This window comes from Myxocyprinus asiaticus, chromosome 11 (genome assembly GCF_019703515.2).
Source record: "Myxocyprinus asiaticus isolate MX2 ecotype Aquarium Trade chromosome 11, UBuf_Myxa_2, whole genome shotgun sequence".
Taxonomy (NCBI): Eukaryota; Metazoa; Chordata; class Actinopteri; order Cypriniformes; family Catostomidae; genus Myxocyprinus; species Myxocyprinus asiaticus.
Window position 1 is genome coordinate 19,789,821 of NC_059354.1, and position 12,305 is coordinate 19,802,125.

Here is a 12,305-nt window from a genome sequence, read left to right on the forward strand (position 1 = left end):
CAATCTGACAGAGGAATATATTGATTTAGGAGGGAGGGCGAAGTAAACAGCCGAAGTTAGGGGTTACTATCAATCTTTTCCTCCAAGTCTATAAGTATATGATGAAGCGTGCATCTGCGCTCACTCACATACACTCCTTCCAACAACTTGCCGGACAGTTTGTCAGAGAGAGAGACAAATGTAAGTGGTAAATAATGTCTCTAAGGACCAGGAAGGGAGTTTACAGCCTCGAAAAATTAGAGCTGTTTCTTTCTTTCTTTTTCTTTTTTTTTTTCTTTTTTTTTTGTGAGTTTAAAGCTATCCATTGAGCTGTTGAATTTCCTGATGTAGTTGGCTGGCTAAATCTGAGGATGATGAGAGGAATGGTAACACAGCAAAATCCCTCAGAGTGAAACACCGCCTCTGCATTCATAATACAGCAATCAGTCTCAGGTGTGAGTTGTCTTATTGAACGCTGCTGATGTGTTTAGTGTAAAGAGTGCTGATCTATTTGCCAGGGACTCATATAGCCCCAGTATGATTGGTTGTGTGTTTGTGTGTTTCCTCTATCCTTGTCTCCTTCACACAAACATAAACACTCACAATAGTGTCTTCGTCCCCTAAAAGCAGCAATGGTTTGAGGATAAGTATGTTTACAGCTATGCCTCTCACATGCAATTGTGTCTCCGTGCATCAGCAGGCATGCTGAAGAAGAGATAAACTGTTATGCGGGCAGACAGCACAGCTGAAGGCTGAGGATTTGAGCTTAGTATTTTAATGTATCGGTAGTTCAGCAGTTCAATAATCTGTGGAGACCTGCGACAGCGGAACTGGGCGACTAATTGATGGGCTGTTTGGACAGAGCTATGGGAATGCAGTCACTTTCACGGTCCCTCAGTTCTCTGTTTCTGTCAGCAAGACGGAAGGAGCTGGGGGAACGAGGAGAGGAGCCAGACGTTGAGCCCGCAGGGGGACCTGATGTCACTCACACAGCACTGAACTCTCAGGCAGCTCTCGGAGAGAGAGAGATATCCTACCACAGGAGTGAAGAGTGCCAGTTTCCTCTAACACAATGTGAAACACCTGTTACTGCCAAAAGCTCTCACATGTCTCTTACCTCAAGCAGACACGAGACCACTCACTCTAGAGAACTTTTGGCTGCTTCTGCATTTACCAAACTCAAATAAATTACTATTGCAGAACACCTGAACAAAGAATATTTGTTTATGTGTACATATATATATATATATATATATATATATATATATATATATATATATATATATATATATATATATATATATATATTCTGGATGTTTCTTAAGCTTGGAACAACAGTGTTTTAGTGCCAGGTTAAAATAAAATGAGAAATTATGAGATTAAAGCAATAATATTTTGCAGTAATTTTCTGAGAATAATGTAAAAAATACTATAATAAAGTCAGCATTGTGAGATAAAAGTACAAGTCATTAAAGTCATAATGTTATAAGAATAACATTGTAAGGAAAGTGACATCAAAGTGATGTGGTGAAGAACAGCAGAGTGGAGCAGATGTAAATGCATATGTAACTATTCATTAGGAATGTGCCTGAAGCCAAATATCTTATTCGGAAAGGCACGAATAATTAATTCAAAACAAATAACGAAATCTACTGAATAAAAGAAAATAATATTCATGGACTGATTATCCAACAGGCACAAGGAAAAAAACTAGATTTTAAATAAACATCTAAAATTACAACGAAATGAGTCTATGAAGCCAATATGACTGTAGCAGAAGGAATAGCTCTTGTTCCTCCATTGAGTGGTGTTGCTTCAGTGCAACTCCACTAATTGTCATCACCTGTGCCTATGCTAATAAGGTTGATTGCAAAGGCAATATAAGCACATAACAAATAGTTGCCTGTGCGCATTGCTGGTGTGTGGCACCCCTTGGTCACGCCTGGCATTCCTAGAATGGGGGCTATTGGTGTCGTGTAGCCCGAGTTTTTATTTGTATTTGTTTCCCTCTCTTCAGTGCACTGTACATTTGCAAAACCCTTTTGTGTCTGTAATTTTAGCCTGTGTTTTGCAGCTGAAGTTGCACGACTGTGTTCAATAGTACACAGTCTATTTGCTTGTGTGGTTATGGCACCATGGGTGTGTATGTCTGAGGGGCGTGTCTGCCTGCTCTTCTTGAGGGTGTGTGTGCCCGCAAGTGAACGTGGACCCGGGCTGCGCTGCTGTTTTGTCTTTGTTTGCTTTATCTCTTTGTTTTTCCATTTTTTTATTTATTATTTTATTTTTTTGTTTGATCTTACTTTGTTTCATTTTGGTGAACTTAATTGTCTAAATTTAATTAATTTGGGAATCCTGCTTTGTGTAGATTTAGTTTAATTTTAAGTTTATTTGTTTGTCTTATATTGAATTCTCAAGGCTCAGCTGAGCATTTTTGTGGAGTTACTGGTTGTGGAAATGTGAAATATTTATTTATAGCAAAAGATACAGATAATGGCTTTGCTTACACCCCTACCATCGATACCCTTGGATCTGGATTGAAACTGCTGCCTCAGCAGCCTATTCCTATTGTGATAATCATGCCTTTTGACAAAATTCTTTTTTATTATTATTATTTATTCATGCAATATTATGCTCATAATCTCTTAATTTTATGACAGTCATTTTATGACTTGACATTACATTACTTTATTCTCAAACCATTACGACTTTATTCTTTAATTTTTTTTTTTTTTTTTTTTTTTTTTTCATGTGGCACGAAAATGCTGTCATACATTTTGCCATTGGATTAAGAGAGAAAGTAGAGAGATGACAAGTAGTGATGGTGTGAAGAGGTGAAATGGGATCGGAATGTGAAGCATATAACCATATTCAAACTCACATCTCTTGTATTAACACCACATTTCAATGTGCCTGGAGCATGTGTGCTAATTATGGGGTCACAGCTCTGACCAAAAGATAGAAAGATTACTTTTGGGGAGAGTTACTACCGCTACTGAAATAATAGCACTATTGGTCACCAATATATTTTGTTGACCAGCATCAGATACTGGTGTCTCCATCAGGCTACAATCCTGGTCAACTAGCATCTTAACAAAACAAAGAAAGATGGCTTTTAAGGAAAGTTTCCACATACAGTACCTGATAAAACCTGTCCTAATCTCCTTCAACCCACTGACATTTTGAAAATTATGAAGTGAGTTGTTTTATTAGAGGCGTGCCACTATACCCCCAGAAGCCATTCGCTCACATATTCAATTATCTATTAAACCACCTGATTCTCAACACTCTTGTTCCTTTCTGACATGACAAATGCTAACAGGGGCCCTATAATAATGTCTGTCCTCACCCTGTGCCTTACTGTAGATCAATCTAGGTCATTGTCACTCAGTTTGCCATAGCAATATATACACAAGGGAGCTGTCCTTGCTTAAAACAAAATCGGATAATGCATCAGCAAACAGAGCAAGCAGGAGTGTAAACACCCAAAGTGGAGCAAGCTTACAGAACCAAAGACTTCCACATACCTGCTGGACTGAGCTATATCGCCCTCAATCTCTTTCACCACTAGAAGCTGACAGACAGTTAGGGTGGAAGGGAAAAGAAAAGCACAGCTACTTATATTCAATTATGTCTAAACATCTTATTATGATATCTATTGTGAGTAATTACCATGAGTCAATAACAGCTGAGTGTTTAAATTACACCCCATTTTGAGGGGAACAGGAAGCAAACAGTGCTGCAAATCGAACACACACACACATACATACATCCTACTTTCCTTGAAATACAAGAGAGTACCCAGTTAACGTCTTACAATGGCAATATTAGAAAGAGCTATTCATTTATAATGAAAACATATTTCAAGAATTTCAATTTTATTGTTTAAAATAAACACTTTCATGAACACTTTTTGATTAAAATGTTATTATGGGTAACACTTTACAATTAGGTTCTATTTGTTAACATTAGTAGATACATTATGTATCATGAAGTAACAATAAACATTATTTTTCCAACATTTATAAAATATTGGCTAATGTTGATGGGTGAAAATGCAATTGTTCATTGTTAGTTCATTTTGGTTCATGATGCATTAACTAATGTTAACGTAAGCAACATTTAATTTGAAAAATGTATTAGTATATAATTATGAAATTAACAGTAACCAAGATTATTAAGTGGTGTAAGTATTGTTGATTGGTAAATAACTAATGTTGTGAACTAATGTTAACAAATACAAATTTGCCTACATCTGTTGCAGTCTTTTGAGGAAGAGGACGTGCTTGTGTAATTTAGTAAAAAAAAAAAAAAAAAACAATGCTTCAAGATGATTTTAATTTGGCCAAATAATTCATTTACTTCCTTGAGGCAAAATTGAGATGTTTGTAAACATCAACATAAACCAGTGACCAAAAATTAAACATTGCTTAGAAAGTACTTTGCATTGAATGAATATTAGCAATTAGCCATATTAGTTTAGTTTTATAGTCATGCAGAATGTTAGAAATTAGGACTTTTAGCTTAAATATTGGCTTAGCAATTAGACAGTATTTAGCCATGAATGAATATCAAAGTGAGACACATCCCATTTGAAATTCTCTCTCTCTTTTGAAAAGAAAACTGTGTGATTATCTTTGATCCAGACATTCAAATGTACTTCTATTCTTCTGAGATCATTATTATTGTTGTGAATTAATTGCTCAATGAGAGAAGAGCTCTAGGACATGTGGGAATGACAAATGAATAGCTGATATTACGAGAGCAATTGCTGGAAGTGTTGGGGCTAAATTCCAGGGATGCGACTGATTAAAAATATAAAATTTTCCCTGCTCATGTAGTCATTAAATAAACACAGCATCTGGAGTAGGCTAGATATGAGCGTGCTGTGTGCTATTTTTCCTCAGGCTAGTGATCCACAAGCACCCAGAGGCCAGCCAGCACAGCTAAGGTCATCTCTCACACTTAATGCTAAAAATATCAGTCAGATTGCTGTTAGTACAAGGCTTCTGGGCTAGTCACAGTGATCCTGATTACTCTTACATCTAAAATCTAGTTGCACTGGAAAGGCTATGAGATGGTTCTCAAAATCGGTCCACGTATCTCTGCTTGGGTTAAGTGGCCCGTGGGACAGAGGAACCAAGTCTTCATACATGGAGACAGCAAGATGTCTGTAACCAATCTAACTGACAGCTTTTCAGACACAGATCACAAGGCTGATGGGAGAGAATGGTGGAACAGGGAACTTTCCAAGCGGATTAATCCATAAAGAAGTCCTTTGGCGGATTGCAAGGGCCCATGCTTCTTAGCTTGTCCTGACATGGGACAGCCTATCCCAGGTCTTCTGAAACAACTCCTTATTAATGTCTGATGGTGATAACTGGTGCCACACCAGATGTTGGCAGTGACTGACTGTTTTCTTTTTTCGATTCTTAAATTTTAAAATTCAACATAAAAACAGTCGGCTAAGCAAATAACTCCACATTTACCTGTCACATCTATGACAGTCTGTTTTATCCTCAGTTTTGCCTTTATCTTTCTTCAAAAGCATGGCATTTTCCCTGCCATGACCAACATGTCGTGAGACCAAAAAGAATGGGTGAAAGAGAGTGAGCGAGAGTGGGGGAGAAAGAGAGAAGCCGAGGTAGAGCTTCCACTGTCGATTTTAATTTCTTGTATCATATGAATGTTACCGAAGATCAAATATACATCTACCTGCAAGAGAATCACCTGGTAAGAGAAGACTAAAGCTGTGCTCTTTTGTTTCTATGGTACATCGAAGGAGAACTCAGGTAATCATCCTGATCAGGCAGAGGATTTATCCATCTCCTAGAAAGTCTATGTCCAACCAAAGCTATAACTGTAAGACTTGACATATGGGCTTAGTCATTACCAAAGCAATATCCCTTCATCCATCAGTACACATAGTTTTATCCAATCTAGTTAATGCAAAAATCATGTATGTCAGACTCTAAATATTTAATTTCAACAGCGACAGGATTGAAATACAACATTGAGGAAACTACATCTGACACAGGAGGCATAACAAGTGATAGAGACCGCAGTGCTAGAGAGAGAAAGACTATGAGGGAGTTTTATTAAAAGCAATAATGTTGCCATGCACTCTTTCAGCGTTGACACTTGTGGCAGTATAAAACAACAGATCTCTTCGAAAAGTAAATATAAAAATGCATCCTGCTCTTCTCCCATGAGAAGAACAGCAAAAGCCCCTGCAGCTGTTGGTACAATATGAGAAATCATGAGCACAGGGAAACAGGACCACTCCTGTGAACACAATGATAATTGAGAGTCTGGTCTGTGTCCTATTTTCAAAACTATGTCCAAATTAATAGTCACCACAGCATCCAGGGGAAACCAGAGAATAGAGCATATCTATCCACCTCATTGCTGACAGACCCTTCATTCTCTCGTGTTTGCAACCCCTGCAGACTTCTGTATTTCAACTGAAAACAGAATATTTTCTCACCATAAGGCAGTCCTTACAGTGATTGTAAAATTAAAATTCTGTTATTATTTACTATTCTTTATGTCGTTCCAAATCTGTATGACACACTCTCTTCAGTGGAACAAAAAATAAGCCAGGCATATTGCTTAGTCTCAGTCACTATTCACTTTCATTGATTCATTGAACAGTGAATGAGGCTAACATTATGCCAACCATCTCCTTTTGTGTTCCATGGAGAAAAGAACGTCAAACATGTTTGTTACAAGGGGTGAGTAAATTATCTTTTGGTTGATCAAAACTGCAGGTAAACTTTAACAACTCAAATAAATAATACAGCAATATAAACACCCACTGTCTGTGTTGTTGCTGCTGTTTTAAGTATCACCTTTTTCTCAAACTTCTTTGAAATAATGAAAGAGCAGAAGTGTTTACAACAGAGTTGTCTTTTTCTCTCACAATTTTCACTAGTCCTCTGCCTCTGAAGTGATCCTTCTTAAATTAAGAGTGAAGTCATAACAAAGCTCTGGCAAGTATCAAAGGCTTTCAAAAACTTTCCTGCAACTTACCACAGAGAAGTCTTCAGCTGAGCAGTTTTGCCCACTGAAGTTGCAGCTCTTCAGCATCTCTTCCAGCTGGTGACCTGTTCGGTTGAAGATGTCCTGCATGTCCGGTGCCGGATACTCCAAATCGGTTGGCTTGTGGCCATCCTTATTTTTGGGGGGCAAGCCAGTGAGGTTCGCCAGGTGGTAGATGTCGGCATCGGTAAGAGCGGAAAAGCGGAAGCGGTTGATGTTGCAGATGGTCACGGCGGGGAACACCATTTCTGGGGTGGCCTCCTCATTCAGCGCAGTGATGTGAGGATGCTCCAGGTAGGAGATGGCACACTTTGCCGCCTGGTAAAGAAAAAGTGCCAGGGACACCAGGAACACCAGAGCCCAGAGCGTCTGTCTGATGCCCAGCCGGCCTGAGACAAATATATGGTTAATTCCATGGAGCGAGCAGGCATTGGCAAAGCCAGCCAGGTCCTTGGCTGGTGGACTGCAGCTCTCCTCAATCAGGCTCTCCTTGTCTCCATCCTGGTTGCCTTTCTGCTTCTCATCCTCCTCTGCAAATTTGATTTTGCAAACAAATTCGATCGGCATGTGGGCAGCCAGGTCTGCGTTTGGGATGCTTGGATAGCAGCTTTCAGCCCCTATTCCGCTCACTCGTACCTCTGCCTGTGCTCCGATGAACAAGATCTCAACTCCAGAAAAAAAAGGAAGGGAAAAAATGCAGGCACGGTGAGAGAGAGAAAGAGATTGTGTATGTGGCTGTTGCTGTCGCTTGTAGTGGAGGTGACTGCCTCTGTCTCAGTTCCAGCTCTGTAGTGCTGCTGCTCCTGGTGTTGGGCTCAGACTACTCATCTGAGCACTTGTTTAGCGCATGGAGTACTGCTCACCAGCAGTAATACACCTTTTAAAAAAGGGGGGAAAAAACAACAACCCTTCTCTTTGCTTTACAGCCACAGATGAAAATGCAGCATTATGACTCAAGCTAAAAGTGGCTGGGGGCTTCTTAATAATTCATGAGGAAGCAACACTCTGATTATATCCTCCTCACCGGCACAAGCAGCAACTCAGACACCCCCCACGCTCTCCATTCTCTCGCTTTCTCTCTGATTGCCTTTTCTCTCTCTCTCACACACACACACACACATGCGTATGTGTATACTCACATTCCTCTCTCCCCAGCTGGCACTCACTTAATCCACTTGTTTGAGATGCTTTCTGAACACTTGACCACAATAAGTTGTCGTCAAAGACCGCTTTACTGAACATCCAGCAGTAGATGAGAATGGTAGGGTGTCAGTGGATTTAAACTTCCCCTCCATCCCTTCAGTCCCAGAAGACATCCTAATTGTAACAATAATTAGAGAACGATCAATCTGCTCTTCAAGCAAAAAACAAGAAAAAAGGGAAATAAAGAGAAAAAGGTTATTGATCATTGAGAAGCATCAATCAAAGATTAAGGAAGCCATTACAACAGTCATTTCTTATCAGGAATTAATGGTAGCATCATTGGGCTCCAGCACAAATTTAAATTAGTGGCTGATCTAGCACCGGAAGACACCAGTGATGTAGAAATTATGTATTGATCTTGACCCAACTTTCACACTTCTCATCTTTGATCGGCAAGCGCCCTTGTGTTGTTAATAGCCCTTTTCTGGATTGCCAAACAAAATTATGTAAATGTGAAATGTATCTCCCCAATGGATAGTTTTCTTCAATAAATACAATTAGCAATACAGGTCACATCTCTGTGTGGAATGAGACCTTTGGAAAAAAGCTGTATTTTAAGGCAAGTCAAAAGGCCTTTGATATCAAATGCAGCCCCATATGCAGCAGGGTGCGATGCACTGAGTGTTGTGACACGTTCCTCTCATAACCATCATTCAAATGTTCTGTGACTTGTGCCACAGTAGACCTTCTTTCAGGTCTATATAAGCAGAACCGGCATCAAGGGTGTACAACAAACTCGGACTTGAGTCGCACTTAAGTCACAAAGAAAATTACGCACTCGACTCGACTCGGACTTGTAAACAATTGACTTGAGACTTGACTTGGACTCGATATCAGAGACTCGTGAAAAACACAAGTCATTTGCATGTTTAAATGCATTTTTTTAAACATCCCTTGAACGGGAAAATGTCTGGGATAGAGTGAAGAGGTGCCACTCACTCTCCCTGTAAGAGCTGTCTGACACATTCCTGCAGATCGGTTCTTTCTTAATAGGTACGGCTGATTCAAAAGAACCAACACAATATGGTACAGAATGGAAATCCTCACTTCTACACAATGGCATCATCTAAATGCCCTTTATCATAATGTTTGGATTTAAAAACCTTCAATATAATAGCAATAACGGAATACTGTATGTAAAACATGTGGGATGAATAAAGACACTAGCACAACTACATCAAACTTCATTAGACATTTGAAAACTCACCCAGAAAAGGTCAGGCCTTCAAGCTGTGGAAACAAATGTTTTTCTGTCTATGAGATCATAAACAAAATGATCCGTCAAACATCATAATCTCTTTATCGCTTGATTTTACCCCTACTGCATTTTTTTTCTGCACTGTTTACAGGGTTCACACAAGGTGCTTGAAGAGCTTAAAAAAGTGCTTGAATTTCTTTTAGAAATTTCTCCACTTTCTTTGAATAATGTGTATTTTAATATCATTTCTGTTCTTTACAGTAAGATAAAAAAGTAAAAATAAATATTAATTTTGATCACAAATAGTATGGATGTGCTAAAAATCAGAGACCTCTCTCTCGTTAATGAATGAACCGCAACACTTGTGCGAGTCTGTGAGATGCACGTTACTCTTATGGGACCGGATCCCTCCGCCTCTCGCATGATGTAAGCACGTTGGCATGTTCACGTGAGAACTCACGCAATACAACCGAAAGTGCAGCTCGATCTGTTAACAAGAGAACGCTGTTCACAAGCATCACTGGTTTTGCTTTCATTTGAACATGCCAGGAGCTTGCGTCATGTGAGAGGCGGAGGGAACCAAGTCCCATTGTGGAGAGGCATCAGAGAGCGACCGGAAGTAAACAATTATAGTGAAAAAGACTTAAATATGTATCTGTTTCTCACCCAAAGCGTATCACTTTAGAAGACATTAATTTAACCACTGTTAATATGATTGTCTGTGCTTTTTGGAGCTTTAAATTGCTAATCACCATCCACTTGCATTGTATGGACCTATAGAGCTGAAATATTCTTCTAAAAATCTTTGTTTGTGTTCTGCTGAAGAAAGAAAGTCATACACATCTGGGATGGCATGAGGGTGAGTAAATGATGAGAGAATTTTCATTTTTGGGTGAACTATCCCTTTAAAGTCATACAAGAACTCAAAGTGCAAAGACCTCACTAAAACACAATTATCTTATCATTATACAAAATTTTCACAGAAAAATGGATGTAAGATCCTCTATGTCATACAGTTTGTACTTGTCTATGGAACACTTTACACAACATTTTCTTGATAGCAGTAGTGGAAAGAGTTCAGATTCTTTTTATTTTTTTTTTACTTAAGTAAAAGTACTGCTACTGAAGAAATAATTCATTTGAGTAGAAGTAGAAGTACTGTGGAATATTATGACTCAAGTAAGAGTAAATAAGTAGTTTGCTGAAAAACTACTCAAGTAATTAAGTTACTTTATGTAAATTATATTATACAGTATATAATATATATGCTTCCATTTCTTGAAAGAAATTGATGCTTCCTTTCATCAAGGATGCATTAAACTGATCAAAAATACTGCCAAAATCATTAATTGCAACTTATTATTATGGTTTGGAATAACTGTTTTAAGTGGTATTTATTCCATTTTTTATTTACCCGTGATGGCAAACATATACTGTGTCACCTATTCCTTTCAAAAGCATTCTAAAATGCTAATTTGGTACTCAAGAAAATGTTCTTATAATTGGAACAATTCATTTGCTGAGGTATTGAGTTCTTCCAAGTTGCTTTACACTTGTAAGTCAAATTTTGTTTTTAAAATAGGCAAAAAGAAACATTTCTCCTGAAATTCTATTTTCTCCTAAAGTCTATTGTTTTAGAGAGATGAAGGCTATTACATGCATTACTGTTTTGAAAAAAAAATAATCTCTAACCAGGATAGAAAAGGAAGGTTGTGGATGGCCCAGATGCACAATAAAAAGACAAGTAAATCACAGTCTCTAGTTTGAGAAGCAGACTCCTCACATGAAATAAACTAGCAGATTATAAATGCCAAAGACCTGCACTGCTGCAAGAGGATTCTTGGACAAACAGAAAATTTGAAGAATACATTTATTTAAATAGAAATAGCCATTTGTAACATTCTAAATGTCTCTAAATTGACTCTAAACTACATTATGTGCATTGTGACTAAAACACATTCCTATTTCAGGTTTATTCTCATTCACGTATGTCCAAGTATTTTGGCTATTGAGTTAACATATTGAACAAAACTAATATAATGCAATATTATAGAGGAGGATGTTTATCCTCTATGATATTTCAGCAATTATCTAGATATGGAACGAGATTATTAAGCAAATTGTTATCAACTCCTGCATGCCAACTGAATAAAATAAGGCAAAAATAAACATTTCACATAGTGTTTAGTGAGAGATATGATTGATTCAAACCCTAAAAGTGATTGTTCTGTATATGTATTATTGTATTACAGTTGTAATAATAAAGTCTTAATTAACATTATGGTTATTTAAAATATTGAGATATTATTATTAAGTAAATTGTAGCATTTGTTACATTATGTTTTATGATTTCTCATACCTTCTTTATATAACAGTGGGAGAGGCTTTTCAGACAGATAAACAGCAGCACAGGGCAGAGAAATACAGTACAGCACAGTGAGCGAGAGTGTTACCCGCTAGGACAATTTATTTTGAACAAGAGGGGTGAACGGTTATGGAATTTAATTGGAGTACAATACTGAACTGATGCAGACTGATAGAAGCAGAGAGACTGTCTGTGCACGCAATGGTGTGAGGAACCGGACGGCAGGAAAAAAAAATAATGTTCAGTGAAAAGTCGAAAGAATATCGCAATGTATGTAATTGTAACTATATCAGAAATTACTAATAAAACACGGGAACTCGCGTAGGCATTTTTTTGCTCCCATATTTAGAATTTCGGGGATATTTTTGTCAATTTTGGTGGCATTTTTGGCCCGAGTCCCCATTAATTTCTGACACTATTGGCATTGTACCTTTCTAAGATATTAAAAAGTTTGTTTTAGACATATAGTAGCAAGTAAACTAGATATCCCCACATATATGTCAAACTACATTGTGTTAATGT

General features: G+C 37.9%; 1 protein-coding gene across 1 annotated transcript in view; it reads right to left on the minus strand.

Annotated features, from left to right (window-relative positions):
• The window catches only part of asic4a (acid-sensing (proton-gated) ion channel family member 4a), a 205,485-nt gene extending 197,662 nt beyond the window's left edge, over positions 1-7,823 (minus strand). Inside the window, exon 1 of the mRNA XM_051710027.1 lies at positions 7,009-7,823. Coding sequence (XP_051565987.1) covers positions 7,009-7,584 — 576 coding nt within the window. The 5' untranslated portion in view covers positions 7,585-7,823. The remainder of the gene's footprint in view (positions 1-7,008) is intronic.
• Between the last annotated feature and the right edge of the window lie 4,482 nt (positions 7,824-12,305).